Here is a 17155-nt window from a genome sequence, read left to right on the forward strand (position 1 = left end):
GGTGTGCACGCACTTGTGTGTCTGAAAATATATTCCTGATGCATCCTTGGAGAGAGATGTAGTCCATGTCCACCTTCTGCTCTGACATCTTATTCTCTGTTTGGTTTTTTTGTCTGTCTTTGTTGTATGTTGAGACTATGCATTTTTTCAATTTTTTTCCTTTTGTTGTTTATGTTTGTACATGATTTTTCCTCAACTTAGAAGCTTCTAAAAGGAATCAGGGACTTCCCCAGTGGTCCAGTGGTTAAGAATACCCTTGCTAATGCAGGGGACACAGGTTCAATTCCTGCTCTGGGAAGCCAAGAGGCAACTGAGCCCATGTGCCAAAACTACTTAGCCTGCACTCTAGGCCCCACATGCCTCAACTACTGGGCTTACATGCCCCAACTACTGAAGTCTGAGTGCTCTAGGGCCCATGTACCGCAACAAGAGAAGCCACTGCAATAAGAAGCCTGCACACTGAACTGGAGAAAAGCCGGTGTGCAGCAACGAAGACCCAGGGTAGCCAAAAATAAATGAATAAATAAAAACTTTAAAAAAAGAAGGAATCAGATTTAAATGTAAGGGAGCAAGGGCACTTTGTGGCATATTGGAAATGCACTATACAGCTGGTCCTTATTTCCTTGGGTTCTGCATCTGCAGAATCAACCAGTTGTGGATCCAAAAAAAATCCATAAAGTTCCAAACAGCAAAATGTGAATTGCCACAAGCTGTTAACTGTTTATATAGTATTTGCATTATATTTAGAACTATTTAAATGGCAACCCACTCCAGTATTCTTGCCTGGAAAATCCCATGGACGGAGGAACCTGGTAGGTTACAGTCCATGGGGTCACAAAGAGTCAGACATGACTGTGTGACTTCACTTTCACTTTCTTTTTACATAGCGTTTACATTATATTAGGTATTGTAAGTAATCTAAGTGAAAGTGCTCAGTGCTTAGTTGCTCAGTCATGTCAGCCTCTTTGTGACTCTATGGACTATAGCCTGCTTCTGTCCATGGATTTCTCCAGGCAAGAGTACTGAAGTGGGTAGCCATTCCCTTCTCCAGAAAATCTTCCTGACCAAGGAGTTGAACCCTGGTGTCCTGCATTGTAGGCAGATTCTTTACTGTGTGAGCCATCAGGATGATTTAAAGTTATGGGAGGATGTGCACAGGTTATCTGCAAATATTATGCAGGACTTAATTTTGGTACCCTGGGGTGGGGGTGTTATGGAATCAATCCCCCATAGGTATGGACGGCCAACTGCATTTTGATCTGGTAGTGATTATTACATGAGTGAATACTTCTGTAAAATTTTATTGAGATTTAATACAAATTTAAGATAGCAAACTTTGCAGTGTCATATATAAAAAGCTTTTAAAAATGAGATTTAGAACCATATCTCATCAAGATGGTTTTAAGATATCTTTGATATCTCACATTTGAACTTCTGTGAAATTAATATGCTTCTTAATGGTGTTGACATGTCATTGTTTAATTGGCAGCATTTTATCTTTATTACAGGTTCAAAAAATAATAGTGCATTCTGTTGTTTAATTCAAGAAAATCTACTATAAGCCAGGCCCTATAAACAAGATAAAAAAATTGTTTTCTGGGTTCTTGTTACAAAAATCATTACCTTCAAAATAATTTTTTTTAAAGTATCAGTTTTTTCTGATATTTTTATTGTTTTGTTTCTTTATTTAAGTCTGCTTTGTTTTTCTAGGTTTCTGTTAAATTTTGGTACTGTTAGTTTTTACCTTGGATACAATGCAATGCAGGATTTTTTCCCTACTATGTCCATGAAGCCAAATCCTCAGTGTGATGACAGAAACTGTAGGAAGCAGCAGAAGGAATACAAGGTATATGTCAATGTGTCACAATGCATGAGAGATCATATTGCATAGGACAAAAACTTAAAAAAAAGAAATAATTATTTAGATTTGGAATACAAGGTAAATGGATTCTGGATTTTTAAAGTTCTAATTTATTCACCATGCTTTAAAAATGAAAATTTTGTTCAAAGTCCTTTCTTGTTTTTTGTAAGATAAAAAGCCTGTCTGAATTCTGTTTTTAAATTTTAATTTTTTAAGCTAAAATATGGTTGACATACAGTATTATGCTAGTTTCAGGTGTACCATGTAATGATTTGACATTTGCATACATTGTCAAATGATCACCATGCTAAGTCTAGTTATTATCTCTTCCTATACAAAGTTATTAAAATATTATTGACTACATTCCCTGTACTGTAAATTGTATTTCTGTGACTTATTATATAATTATAGCTTTAGACCTTTTTGTTCACTTCACTTATTTTGCACCCCCACCTCTCCGATGGCAACATTATTTGTTCTCTGTATCTGTGAGTGTTTTCCTTTTGTTTTTAGATCCTTTATTTAAGTGAGATTATATGGTATTTATCTTTGGTTGTCTGACTTATTTCATTTAGCATAATGCCTTGTAGTTCCATCCATGTTGCAATAGTAAATTTTTTTATGGCTGAGTCATATTCCATTGTATATAGATACCACACCTTCTTTATCCAGTTATCTGTTGATAGACACTTAGGTTGCTTTCATGTTTTGGCTGCTATAAATAATGCTGCAATGAACATTGGATTATTAATATCTTTTGATATTATATCTTTTGAGTGTTTTTGTTTTCATAAAAAAAAATAAAAACCCAGAAGTGAAATTGCTAGATTACATGGTAGTTGTGTTTTTAATTTTTTGAGACACCTCCAGACTGTTTTCCAGTGATTGCACCAGTTTATAATCATGCTAACGGTGCACAGGGTTTCCCTTTTTTCCACATCCCTGCTCACATTTGTTATTTGTTTTCTTTTTGATGGTAGTCATTCTCACAAGTGTTATCTCATTGTGGTTTTCATTCACATTTCCCTGATGATTAGTGGTACATATCTGCAGGGTCTTTTTATGTATTCCGTAAGGTCTCTGTATGTAGACCTTAGAAAAAGTCTGTCTGAATTCTTGATTCTGATCAATTCTGTATGATGCTTCAGAGAACTGAGAATGAGTAGAAACACTGAAACTGTTTGATTTCTACAGAAAAAGGTAGCAGCACTGCCCAAACAGGAGGTTATTCAAGAAGAAGGAGAGATAATACATGAAGACAATGAGTGGGGTAGGAATTGTTTTATAAATTGAAATGGCAGCAAAAAACCTTCTTTTATGGGAGGGAATCTAATTATAATTAAGATTATACAAGTTTTGAATGATTATTGCTCATTAAGTTCCTTGAAAGTGGTTTTAAGATTAAGTTTAACTTTACAGGTATTGAGTTGGTATCTGAGATTTCAGAAGAGGAACTGAAAAATTCTTCAGGTCCAATCCCTAACTTACCTAAAGGAATTACAGTGGCATATACAGTTCCTCAAAAGGTACATCTAAAATCTGATTTACCATAAGAAGACATAAGAGAAAATGTCTATTTATATTCTTCCATCTTCAACCTATTTTATAATGCCAGTGTTTCTTATTTTAGATATTTTACCTTCTAGGCATTAAGATTTGTGAGAGAGAGAGGTATTCGGTGTTAACATGTAAATATGCACAGCACATTTTAAACTATTTGAAAATATAGATATAAAATAGTTTTGTTCATTCACTGATGGATTGGTGAAATAGATTTTGATTAAATGACTACTTTTTCTGTATATTGATAGTTTAGCCATGATACCATTTAAAAATATCAGTTCAGTAGAGAGCTCAAGAACACTGAAATTACTGCCTTGTAAGTCAAATGACTGATGGAGAAAATAAAGGACTTTATCTCTCCTAAAAATTAGAAGGCATATTTATTAAAGAAGGTTTACTTTGTAAGTTTTTTTTAACATGACTATAGCATACTGATATGTTCCTAAGCATCAAGAACTTTGATTATTTTTTCACCATGTTTCCCTCATTTATTGACAGCAAGAAGATTCTGTACCTGAAGTAACAGTAGAAGATTCTGGTGAAAGCTTGGAAGACCTTATGGCCAAGATGAAGAACATGTAAATAATGGACTGGCCTATATTTTATTTCCTGTGTTTAAACCTGTTCCCTTGCAATTAAAAAAATCATCTAAAAACTGAGAAAACTTAGGGGAACATCAGTTGATGTGTAATCTTCACTGAATTGTTATTAACTCTTTGGAAATTCTGTGACTGTTGCTTGTTGCTCCCATCCTTCCACTAAATCAGAAGCTCTCTTAAAACTCATGTTTCATTCTAGTAAGAAAACTTCAAAGGATTATTGTAGGTGAGCCATTGAACTGTTTTGACCTTTTGGGAGGGGTGAGAAGAAAGGACTAATTTGCTGGTATATTTCTTTTCTTTCCAGTACTCCTTTGTAGTCTGTTGCCTGAGGCCATGGACAATAGATAGAATAGTGTGTGATCAAATATAGGGAAAGAACAAGAGGTACAGCATGTTGATTATTATAGCCAGCGGGCACATACTCATTGTGTTTGGAATTGCTCTCTACAAGCCCACTATTACTAACTTGAGCAACAGTGAATTTCCAGTTGTAAACCTATAAAGTAAAAACATCCTCTCAAATGTTTCCTGATGAAATACAAGCTGAAATGTAGGCACTGGAAAAGTTTGTAAACTTGTGATATATATAATCTAAGCAAGACAGAGGCAAATAAAAAGAAACTTTCTTTATGGATAGATAAATAAAGATATTTTCAGGATATACAAATTGTATTTCTGCACTAGGAAAAAGCATATCATCTGTCTGAGTCACTGTGCTTTACTGAGGAGCAAAAGATAAATTTAGGCTTAAGATCACCTAATTTATGCCCATTATATGGGCTACCTTCTAATACTTTATTTTATTCAGATTTGATTCCCCAGGTAATTAGGTACTGGCAAAGGCTTGTCCTGGGTAGCAGATAATAAATGAAGCCTAAATTACCTCTGCAATGACTGACATGTATTTCTTCACAGGGAAGAGTATCATTTTCCCTAATCAAAATAATTTGATAAACTGCTTTTCTCTGGAGTTTGCATACAAATAATGAAGGCTTAGAGAGCTTTGGTTGAAGTAAATTCGTGATGGTCTGGAGACTAATGAACGTGGGTGTGTAACCGTTATCTGTCGGCTGTTACTGTGCTCGTCTCCTATTTTGATGATTTCTTTGCTTTGTAGAGAGAATGTCTAAATTCTATCTCTAGGGGAAAATCTAATTAAAAAATTACAAGTACCTTTCCTACTTATGAAATAAGATTCTACAAACTAATTTCAGAAAGTTGCAAATATCACATATGTTTAATATATTGGTTTTGAGATTTTAGGGTACTGTGATTCTTATGTTTATGGTAATGTCAGGATGTATGGGGATAGCTTTCTAGTCTTGAAACATATTTATGTTGCGTTGGTAAGTCATTGCAGTTATTTAAAAGTTTAGTATGTTCATCTGTAAAATGACTTTTCTAGTTCATAGAGATGCTTTGAATTTCAGAAAAGAAATGCAGTCTTTCTAAATAACATTCCTTTGGTACATTAATTTGGTAAGGCTATACTTACAAGTTTAAGTTTATATAGTTTGATAAATAGCTAGAACCTACTGTCATTTTAAAGAAGTTTTTATTGATGTATAGTTGATTGACAGTGTTGTGTTTATGTTCAGGTGTGCAGCAAAGTGAATCAGTTATACATACACATGTTAGAACCTACTATCTTCTAAAGATTTTTTTTTCTGTTCTTAATTTGTAGCCTGCTGGTATCTTATATTTTATAAAATCTTATCTAATTTTTTTCTTATATCTTCCATTAAAGTTTTTATTTTAGCAGAAAAAAATCTGGTAACAAATATTTTTTGTAATCTAGAGTGCTCTCTTGACAGTCTGTATATCATGAAAATTTGTATACGTAGACAGCTGACTATGAGAAATTAATCATCATTGAATTTTACATTACTAAATAAACCCAGTGTTTGACCAGATTTATAACACTATTGCTTCAAGTGTGAAAGATAGAAACACACTCCCAAAATTGCCTTAGCACAAATGCTCTAAATTAGAGTAAAACAAACAATATGTTTAACTTTAATCCCTTTTTAATTTAACGGGAGGTTAATTTGTGGTACTATTCAAATGTTTTATGTAGTAAAAAAAAAAGTAAGTATTATGAGTTTCTTTATGTAAAAATATTACTTCCTGAATACCTATAAACACACTGACCAACCCAAAAATGTAATAAATATTTGAGAATATTAATGAAGCTTTAACTTCCCCCGTCGCATGTTTTTTTTTTAGTATTTCTTTTTGTAAAGTATTAATGAATGAAAATTAATTATAACTACCACACTTTAGAGCCTTCCAATTCAGATTTATAATTATTTGAAACCTATGCTTTTCATGTTAAAGGTGTATATTAAAGTGCACATAATATTCCTTTTGAGAACCTCTTTTTTTTGGCCGTGCAGCATGGCATGTGGGATCATAGTGCTCCCTGTAGTGGAAGTATGGAGTCCCAACCACTAGACCTCAGGGAAGTCCCTATTTTTTTAATCTTTTTAAGTAGGCATTCTACATGAAAACATTTGAGTTGGTAGTATAATTAGTAAGATCAAAATGTAGTCTTAAAAACTATATTTAAACTTAAACCTTTTGAAATAATCACTCCTCAAGTATAATTAATAACTTACATAAAGTCACTTTGAATAATGTAAGTTTTCACTTTTTGTTTTTTTTTTCAAGTCCAAATTTTGAAGGAACAAAGAAAAATGCATATTATCCTTTTGCTAGTTTTTCCTTTTTTTCAGGCTTCTTCTAGGATATTAATCTCAGGTTATTTTCTAAAGTTTAAGGCATTTAAATTTAATATTTATGATGTGTTAAATTACTTATACCACTAAATAATCAAATTTTAAACTCTAAAAGGTTAATTCTAAAATCAGTCAGTGTCTGATATATTTGTGAATTCAATTGCTTTGTGCCTTTCATAGCTGGCAAACCCAGAAATATGTGTTATGGTTGTAGTTTATCTTCTTTTTTCCCTCTTGTACTTCTGCCAGAAGGGAGAAGAAGGATGCTCATTTCATAAGATTCTGCCTCATTTACTTTAAGTCACCACTCTCAGTTCAGTTCAGTTCAGTCGCTCTGTTGTGTCCGACTCTTTGCGACCCCATGAATCGCAGCACGCCAGGCCTCCCTGTCCATCGCCAACTCCCGGAGTTTACTCAAACTCATGTCCATCGAGTCAGTGATGCCATCTAGCCATCTCATCCTCTGTTGTCCCCTTCTCCTCCTGCCCCCAATCCCTCCCAGCATCAGGGTCTTTTCCAATGAGTCAACCCTTCACATGAGGTGGCCAAAGTATTGGAGTTTCAGCTTCAACATCAGTCCTTCCAATGAACACCACTCTAGTGCCTTAAAATTAGACCACTGTTTCCCAAACTTATGTGCATATTAATCACCTGAGAATCTAGCTACATTGAAGACTCTGATTCAGTAGGTCTGGGGAGAGCCTGTCTGAATTTTTACTAAGCTCCCAGGGTAATACTGATGATTCTGGTCCACAGACCACCTTGAGTAGCCAAGCCTTAGAGAACGTTAACCAAAATTCTAAGGAGTCACTGAAGCTCAAGTTGAGCAAACTACTCAAGTGAATGAGCAAACTACTCAGTGAATTAGCAAACTACAGTGCTAATTCTTTTTTTTGTAGTGTTCAACATTTTTCTTAATTATGTAAATACAATCCTTTGGTATAAACTGGAGTGGAAAAAAGAACTTGAAATTTCACCTTTATTTCAAAATAGTGAAATATGGTTATCACATCTTTCACCTTTACAATTAATACATGCTGGAATTTTACAAGTATTAAAATTGAAAATTTTATTATATATAAATACATAAATGGTATGAAACAATACCCCAGATTGGCAATATTTATAAAATCTATAAAAATATTTAATTTTCAGTATAAAATGGCCAGCTAATTTGAGTTCTAGGTAAATGAAGAGGTAGATTTAGGCCATTTAAGGAAGAAGGTCGTGTCCGTATTTTGGGAAAAGTTAAGAGTGCCAAAGAGTTTGATTTGTTACTGCAATATGGACTTCAGTTCAGTTCAGTCGCTCAGTCATGTCCGACTCTTTGCGACCCCATGAACTGCAGCACGCCAGGCCTCCCTGTCCATCACCAACTCCCGGAGTCCACTCAAACCCATGTCCATTGAGTCGGTGATGCCATTCAGCCGTCTCATCCTCTGTCGTCCCCTTCTCCTCCTGCCCTCAATCTTTCCCAGCATCAAGGTCTTTTCCAATGAGTCAACTCTTCGCATCAGGTGGCCAAAGTATTGGAGTTTTAGCTTCAAAATCAGTCCTTCCAATGAACACCCAGGACTGATCTCCTTTAGGATGGACTGGTTAGATCTTCTTACAGTCCAAGGGACTCTCAAGAGTCTTCTCCAACACCACAGTTCAAAAGCATCAATTCTTCGGTGCTCAGCTTTCTTTACAGTCCAACTCTCACATCCATACATGACCACTGGAAAAACCATAGCCTTGACTAGACGGACCTTTGTTGACAAAGTAATGATTGTGCAAGTACATTCTACACAGTAAAAACAATATACAATGTAGAAAGCACAGGAAACAGTGGGCTTAGCCATATCTGCTCAAGGAAAAGTTAGAATAAAAGAAATGTAGCAGATAGAGATTCCCAACACTAGTTCATTTTACAGACAGTTCATAGTTCCATAAACATTATCCCTTTATTCTGAAACTTTTCTTTGAGGTAGACAACTGGGCCAGACTGCTACTGAATAGCAAGATGAGGAATGGTGAGGCTAAAGTAGATTTTGAGAGATAAGAATCATGGAATTCTTGAACTCCTTGTCTTAACTGCTAATAAAGAGTTGTAACTGCTCTTACAGAACAGAGACCAGTCTACTCTCCATGATCAACTCTTCATGTCATCTTAGGATTCCAAGGTGTCTATATTGGTTCCCACACAATAGGAAAGCTAATTCTTTCAAACAACTAAAGTTGAAATAATCATGACTCAAACTTCAGTGTAGTCCAATGCACACAAATAAATCAGTTAAATCACACAAAGTAAAATTAAATTTTCTTAACAGTTTTTATAAATTTTAAATTCTGAAGTTCCAAATATTTCTTAAATATTTCATCCTGAGGTGCATTTCCAATGAACTGTAGTTGCTGCTATCACCTTTGTCCTTGATGAAGGAAAAGATTAGGAGAATGGGTTGTTTTTAAGCTAAATGTATCTCCACTTGATGAGTGTTGGGAAGGAGCTTTTCCACCCAAAAGTGACGTTTCTGCTTCTTTTATTTCCATTGCCCTTTTGTATAGTTCAGCAGCTTTTTCAAAATCCCCTTCTTCATAGCTTTGGGAGAGAAAAATTCTCAAAATGAGAATATAACCTTTTAACAATTCTAAATGATCTTACAGGATACAGAAAAACAAGAAAAAGAAATTAAAAAAAAATGTTCTTTTTTCCAAGCTGAAGATTGAAAAACTGGAGGTTTTTAATTATTAGTTTTTTATATAGAAAAAGTTATATTTGTTGAATAGTTTCAGAATTTTCTAAAATGCCAACGATCACAGAATTTCCAAGATTATTTCAGCCAATTGCTAGTCATTTAACCATATGACAAAATATAAATAAGTGGAAAAAAAAATCCACCTGAAATCTACCCAAAAGTGTGGAGACTTACTAAACATCATTGTGCTCTCCACCTCACCTTGTGTAAAACCCTACAGCCAGGTTTTCTGTCCATTGTGAAATGGTGAATGTTCCCACAGTGACATACAAGAGGCAGCTTGACCCATTACCTGGAAAGAGTCTGTGGATCATTTCTAGGCTTAGTGTTTTGCCTAAGAAATGATCTTACTTTATATTTTAACTTCAGTTTGTAAATTTTACTCTGCAAGAAAAGTCCATTTTCAGGCAGACCAATAAAACAGAATACCCAAATTCTTCTCCTGTTTGTCTGCTGCCAAGTGTCTTATAGGGGCACCATTAAGACTCCATTGTAATGGGTACAGTGAAACTGCTTAAGGAAGTTAGCATCCTGAGGTAAATATAATGCAAAAGTCAACATGATAAATTCACTTTGAGGATAGCAAATTGCCCAGATTTCCACCAGAGCCAGTTAGCTGCATATGTAATCCATCCTCTTATTTACCATGATACTCTCCTCTACAAACTAGGTTGTGCTACCTTCAGTTTCACTTTTGGATATTATTTCAATGTCTCTTGAACTAGATCAGCCAAAAATAACCCCTCTGTTCCAATAAAAAGCATATCAGCAATAAATATTTTGTGGGGTTCTATGATGAATCAAAGATGTCATAAAAGGGATTTTGGCTGTATGAGGAAAGTGAAAAATTCTTACCTAAGCACAGCTAAATTTTTTAGTGTTTCTCCAACTCGAGGATGCATCCGACCCAGGCTGTCCTCGTAAATCTTTAATGCTCGTTCATATAACGGCAAGGCCTCACTGTGTTTTTTCTTATAAAAAAAGAAACAATGCTCATTTGAACACATTGGGTTTCTGAAATTACTTTTGAGGTATTCTACTGAGCTGACCTACTTGGCTAAGTGCTTTAAAAGAGTTAATATCCTCCTACGAGATGTAGATAAACTGATTAATTTAGGAGTAATCATAATTAAAGAAGTAGTATAATAAGATTTAGAAAATTAAGTGTTAGACCTGCCTTGGTAACAACTAACATTAATCCAATTATATAAGGACAAACTTCTTTGTGGTACCCCAGGGTACCATATCTCTTACTCATCATAAGCAAATGATACATCTTAGGAACAATATTAGATAAATAGATGTAGGGAGTCTCCAGAAATAAATAAGCCTATGCAATGAACTAAACACAGTATTTCACACTAAGAAGAAGCGACTGTCTTACAATTGTAACTAATAATTTCTCAAGTATTAAAGGGAACATTAGATAACCTTAAATGTCCCTTAATTATTTTTACTGTTTCATATCTAACATATATCTAGTACATGTTTACCTATATTTCATATGTTAAAACTATTCATTTATAAAGCATTACATTATGGGAACTTACCATTTGGCTATAAAGAACAGCTAAGTTCACCAAGGCAGTAGCTACACTTGGGTGCTTCGGGCCAAAGGATTTCTGCCGGATTTCAACAGCCAGCTCATACAAAGGTACAGCTTTGTCAAGTTTACCCTAAAACACAAAAGTGATATCTAACAAAAATATTATAGCAATAAATACTTTATGATCAGAGCTTGTTCCATAAATACAGTTTTGTGGTAAAAAGTAATTTTGAGGAACAAAGTTCAGAAATATTTCCTCCCAGTTTAATGGACAAGTTTATGGATATCTGAAATCTAATAAAATATGTAAGTAAAACTGTATAGAATATAAGAACATTTTCTCTGATAACTCAGAAAGTTCTTTAGGATCACCCATTATAACTTTCTGGTGTCGTAAACACATGCCAGTTATAGTATGTTTGCTACTATACATAGTTCAGAGATAGCATCAAAGTTTTCATTTTAAAACTCATTTTCCACCAAATCCTTTCCAGATTTTTCTGATTATTTCTTTTTTACTTGAAATTTAGGTAGAAATAGCAACAATGGATCCTTTATACTGAAACATCAACTTCAGTAGTAGGAGGGTTAGCAACAGTCCCACAAAGTCTGTACAACTCTGTAACCGCACTAAATGAGAACAGGTTTTTTTCCTGATTTTCGTTTGTTTTAAAGACAGCTATAAAAACTCCAAATATTGCTTAGGTTAGAACTCTGTGGTAAAGAATGGTTACATTTAATTGCAAGCAAAGAAAAGAAAAAGTGAAATTAAAATGGTCATTTCATTAGCTATGCAGACTTCTTCAGTCCTGACAACTGGGTGATTTGTTATGTCTGTGGTAGCCTACACTGCAAACTTAATACTGGTTGAATTTTAGGAACTTCTGCTGTCTACAAGAGACCCACCTCAAAACAAGGGACACATACAGACTGAAAGTGAAGGGCTGGAAAAAAATATTTCACGCAAACAGAGACCAAAAGAAAGCAGGAGTCGCAATACTCATATCAGATAAAATAGACTTTCAAATGAAGGCTGTGAAAAGAGACAAAGAAGGACACTACATAATGACCAAAGGATCAATCCAAGAAGAAGATATAACAATTATAAATATATATGCACCCATCATAGGAGCACCACAATATGTAAGGCAAATGCTAATGAGTATGAAAGGGGAAATGAACAATTAACACAATAATAGTGGGAGACTTTAATACCCCACTCACACCTATGGATAGATCAACTAAACAGAAAATTAACAAGGAAACACAAACTTTAAATGACACAATGAACCAGCTAGACCTAATTGATATCTATAGGACATTTCACCCCAAAACAATCAATTTCACGTTTTTCTCAAGTGCACACGGAACCTTCTCCAGAATAGATCACATCCTGGGCCATATATCTAGCCTTGGGAAATTCAAAAAAATTGAAATCATTCCAGTCATCTTTTCTGACCACAATGCAGTAAGACTAGATCTCAATTGCAGGAAAAAAAACTATTAAAAATTCAAACATATGGAGGCTAAATAACACGCTTCTGAATAACCAACAAATCATAGAAGAAATAAGAAATCAAAATATACATAGAAACAAATGAAAATGAAAACACAACAACCCAAAACCTATGGGACACTGTAAAAGCAGTGCTAAGGGGAAGGTTCATAGCATTACAGGCTTACCTCAAGAAACAAGAAAAAAAAAAAAAAAAACCTAGCTCTACACCTAAAGCAACTAGAGAAGGAAGAAATGAAGAACCCCAGGGTTAGCAGAAGGAAAGAAATCTTAAAAATTAGGGCAGAAATAAATGCAAAGGTAACAAAAGAGACCATAGCAAAAATCAACAAAGCTAAAAGCTGGTTTTTTGAAAAGATAAACAAAAGTGACAAACCGTTAGCCAGACTCATCAAGAAACAAAGGGAGAAGAACCAAATCAACAAAATTAGAAATGAAAATGGAGAGATCATAACAGACAACACTGAAATACAAAGGATAAGAGATTACTCCCAGCAGCTGTATGCCAATAAAATGGACAACTTGGAAAAAATGGACAAATTCCTAGAAAAATATAACTTTCCAAAACTGAACCAGGAAGAAATAGAAGATCTTAACAGACCCATCACAAGCAAGGAAATCAAAACTGTAATCAGAAATCTTCCAGCAAACAAAAGCTCAGGACCAGATGGCTTCACAGCTGAATTCTACCAAAAATTTAGAGAAGAGTTAACACCTATCTTACTCAAATGCTTCCAGAAAATTGCAGAAGGAGGTAAACTTCCAAACTCATTCTATGAGGCCACCATCACCCTAATTCCAAAACCAGACAAAGATGCCACAAAAAAAGAAAACTATAGGCCAATATCACTGATGAACATAGATGCAAAAATTCTTAACAAAATTCTGGCAAACAGAATCCAACAACATATTAAAAAGATCATACATCATGACCAAGTGGACTTTATCCCAGGAATGCAAGGATTCTTTAATATCCACAAATCAATCAATGTAACACACCACATTAACAAATTGAAAGATAAAAACCATATGATTATCTTGATAGATTCAGAAAAAGCCTTTGACAAAATTCAACATCCATTTATGATAAAAACTCTCCAGAAAGCAGGCATAGAAGGAACATACCTCAACATAATAAAAGCTATATATGACAAACCCATAGCAAACATCATCCTCAATGGTGAAAAATTGAAAGCATTTCCCCTAAAATCAGGAACAAGACAAGGGTGCCCACTCTCACCACTACTATTCAACATAGTTTTGGAAGTTTTGGCCACAGCAATCTGAGCAGAAAAAGAAAGAAAAGGAAGCCAGATAGAAAAAGAAGAAGTGAAACTCTCACTGTTTGCAGATGACATGATCCTCTACATAGAAAACCCTAAAGACTCTTCCAGAAAATTACTAGAGCTAATCAATGAATACAGTAAAGTTGCAGGATATAAAATTAACACACAGAAATCCCTTGCATTCCTATACACTAACAATGAGAAAACAGAAAGAGAAATTAAAGAAACAATACCATTCACCATTGCAACAATGGTAGGAGTATATCTGCCTAAAGAAATGAAAGACCTATACATAGAAAACTATAAAACACTGATGAAAGAAATCAAAGAGGACACAAATAGATGGAGAAATATACTGTGTTCATGGATTGGAAGAATCAATATTGTGAAAATGACTATACTACCCAAAGCAATCTATAGATTCAACACAATCCCTATCAAGCTGCCAAAGGTATTTTTCACAGAACTAGAACAAATAATTTCACAATTTTTATGGAAATACAAAAAACCTCGAGTTGCCAAAGTAATCTTGAGAAGGAAGAATGGAACTGGAGGAATCAACCTGCCTGACTTCAGACTCTACTACAAAGCCACAGTCATCAAGACAGTATGGTACTGGCACAAAGACAGAAATATAGATCAATGGAACAGAATAGAAAGCCCAGAGATAAATCCATGTAACTACGGACACCTTATCTTCAACAAAGGAGGCAAGAATATACAATGGAAAAAAGACAGCCTCTTTAACAAGTGGTGCTTGGAAAACTGGTCAACCCCTTGTAAAAGAAGGAAACTAGAACACTTTCTAACACCATACACAAAAATAAACTCAAAATGGATTAAAGGTTAAATGTAAGACCAGAAACTATAAAACTCCTAGAGGAGAACATAGGCAAAACACTCTCCGACATAAATCATAGCAGATCCTCTATGACCCACCTCCCAGAATATTGGAAATAAAAGCAAAACTAAACAAATGGGACCTAATGAAACTTAAAAGCTTTTGCACAACAAAGGAAACTATAAGCAAGATGAAAAGACAGCCTTCAGAATGGGAGAAAATAATAGCAAATGAAGAAACAGATAAAGGATTAATCTCAAAAATATACAAGCAACTCCTGCAGCTCAATTCCAGAAAAACAAATGACCCAATCAAAAAAAAAATGGGCCAAAGAACTAAACAGACATGTCTCCAAAGAAGACATACAGATGGCTAACAAACACATGAAAAGATGCTCAACATCACTCATTATCAGAGAAATGCAAATCAAAACCTCAATGAGGTACCATTACATGCCAGTCAGGATGGCTGCTATCCAAAAGTCTACAAGCAATAAATGCTGGAGAGGGTGTGGAGAAAAGGGAACCCTCTTACACTGTTGGTGGGAATGCAAACTAGTACAGCCACTATGGAAAACAGTGTGGAGATTTCTGAAAAAACTGGAAATAGAACTGCCATATGACCCAGCAATCCCACTCCTGGGCATACACACCGAGGAAACCAGATCTGAAAGAGACACGTGTACCCCAATGTTCATCGCAGCAATAGCCAGGACATGGAAGCAACCTAGATACCCATCAGTAGACGAATGGATAAGAAAGCTGTGGTACATATACACTATGGAATTTTATTCAGCCATTAAAAAGAATTCATTCGAATCAGTTCAAATGAGATGGATAAAACTGGAGCCCATTATACACAGTGAAGCAAGTCAGAAAGATAAAGACCAATACAGTACACTAATGCATATATATGGAATTTAAAAAGATGGTAATGATATCCCTATATGCGAAACAGAAAATGAGACACATATGTACAGAACAGACTTTTAGACTCTGTGGGAGAAGGCGAGGGTGGGATGTTCAGAGAGAACAGCATTGAAACAAGTGTACTATCAAGGGTGAAACAGATCACCAGCCCAGGTTGGATGCATGAGACAAGTGCTCAGGGCTGGTGCACTGGGAAGACCCAGAGGGATGGGATGGAGAGGGAGGCGGGAGGGGGGATCGGGATGGGGAACACATGTAAATCCATGGCTGATTCATGTCAATGTATGGCAAAAACCACTACAATATTGTAAAGTAATGAGCCTCCAATGAATAAAAATAAATGGAAAAAAAAAAAAGAACTCTGAAATGTAAAAGAATAAGTTCTAGTTAGAGTGCTGACAAACGCATTTGTATTTAGAATGTATTTTTAAAAACTAGTACCTTAATTAAGTCTGAAATTAAATCATTCTGAGTTAAAAGCTCATAGAAAATAACCTATCCATCGGAAGATAAATTATTTTGCTTACAGCAATTATGGCTTAACTGGTATATTATAAAACACATGTAGGCATGCTCTGGATTACTTACCATTTTCTTGTATAAGATCGCAAGATGCTTTACCGTATAAGCCAAAGAAGGGTGATCAGGAGCTAATGCTCGTCTCCGAATGTCTAAGGCTCTTTCATAAAGTTCTTCTGCTTTGTCATACTGTTTCTTTTCATTGCATAGAGCCGCCAGATTATTCAAAGACTGGGCACAGTCAGGGTGATCTGGTCCTAGAACTCTCTCCCTCATCTCCAAGGAACGCTTCAGAAACTGCTCAGCTGTTCTATGAACAAAAGACCCAGATGGTTTAAACTACTGTCTAGAAGTCAGAACCCTAGTCCTCCTAGTTAGGAAGAGAACTGAAGTACTTTTATTCTTAAATCCAAGATAGTTAAAATGAAGGATTCAGCTCAAAATCCTCTTTCCCACCTCTCATCTCTTTCTGCCCTTTTCCAAAAATTAAATATGGCTTCCTGGTAGTGTGAGAACCAAAAGTATCTGGATGATTGTCTCAATTCTCCACTTCACTCTCCTAAAAGACGTACTCATAAATAGTTTCCAAAACAAACTTTTTATACCTTAAAAATTACTAAGCCAAACTCAAAAGATTTTGGTATTCTTTCCTTCTCCCTCCCTTTGGAGTTAGTAGTAAATCTGGTTGGGGTTTTTTTTTTTTTTTTTTTTGGTATTTTGGCTGCATTGTGCCATGCAAGATGGTTCCCTGACCGGGGTAGAACCCAGGCCTCCACAGTGAAAGAGCCAAATCCTAACCAGCAGGCCGCAAGGGAGCTCCCTAGTACTAAATAATTTTTAATGAAAGAACCCTTTGTGCGACTTCCCTGATAGGGCGGTGGATAAGAATCTGCCAGCCAGTACAGGGGACACGTGTTCAATTCCTGGTCTGGGAAGATTACATATGCCCGTGGGCCGAAACTACTGAGCCCATAATGTAGAGCCTGGGAGCTGCAACTGCTGAGCCTGTGTGCTAC

The 17155-nt window shown here is 35.3% G+C and overlaps 2 protein-coding genes across 4 annotated transcripts in view; one reads left to right on the forward strand and one right to left on the reverse strand.

Annotated features, from left to right (window-relative positions):
* UBA5 (ubiquitin like modifier activating enzyme 5) overlaps positions 1 to 5795 on the forward strand; it is a 31111-nt gene extending 25316 nt beyond the window's left edge. Inside the window, exons 9-12 of the mRNA XM_043873585.1 lie at positions 1711 to 1846; positions 3056 to 3131; positions 3281 to 3387; positions 3923 to 5795. Coding sequence (XP_043729520.1) covers positions 1711 to 1846; positions 3056 to 3131; positions 3281 to 3387; positions 3923 to 4006 — 403 coding nt within the window. The 3' untranslated portion in view covers positions 4007 to 5795. The remainder of the gene's footprint in view (positions 1 to 1710; positions 1847 to 3055; positions 3132 to 3280; positions 3388 to 3922) is intronic.
* Positions 5796 to 8408: 2613 nt separating this feature from the next.
* NPHP3 (nephrocystin 3) overlaps positions 8409 to 17155 on the reverse strand; it is a 56727-nt gene continuing 47980 nt past the window's right edge. For all 3 annotated transcript variants that reach the window (XM_043874621.1, XM_043874622.1, XM_043874620.1), the window contains exons 24-27: positions 16209 to 16449; positions 11053 to 11178; positions 10358 to 10473; positions 8409 to 9345 (exon numbers count right to left, since the gene is read on the reverse strand). In XM_043874621.1, the coding sequence (XP_043730556.1) occupies positions 9165 to 9345; positions 10358 to 10473; positions 11053 to 11178; positions 16209 to 16449 (664 nt within the window). In that variant the 3' untranslated portion in view covers positions 8409 to 9164. The remainder of the gene's footprint in view (positions 9346 to 10357; positions 10474 to 11052; positions 11179 to 16208; positions 16450 to 17155) is intronic.

This window comes from Cervus elaphus, chromosome 19, assembly GCF_910594005.1.
Source record: "Cervus elaphus chromosome 19, mCerEla1.1, whole genome shotgun sequence".
Taxonomy (NCBI): domain Eukaryota; kingdom Metazoa; phylum Chordata; class Mammalia; order Artiodactyla; family Cervidae; genus Cervus; species Cervus elaphus.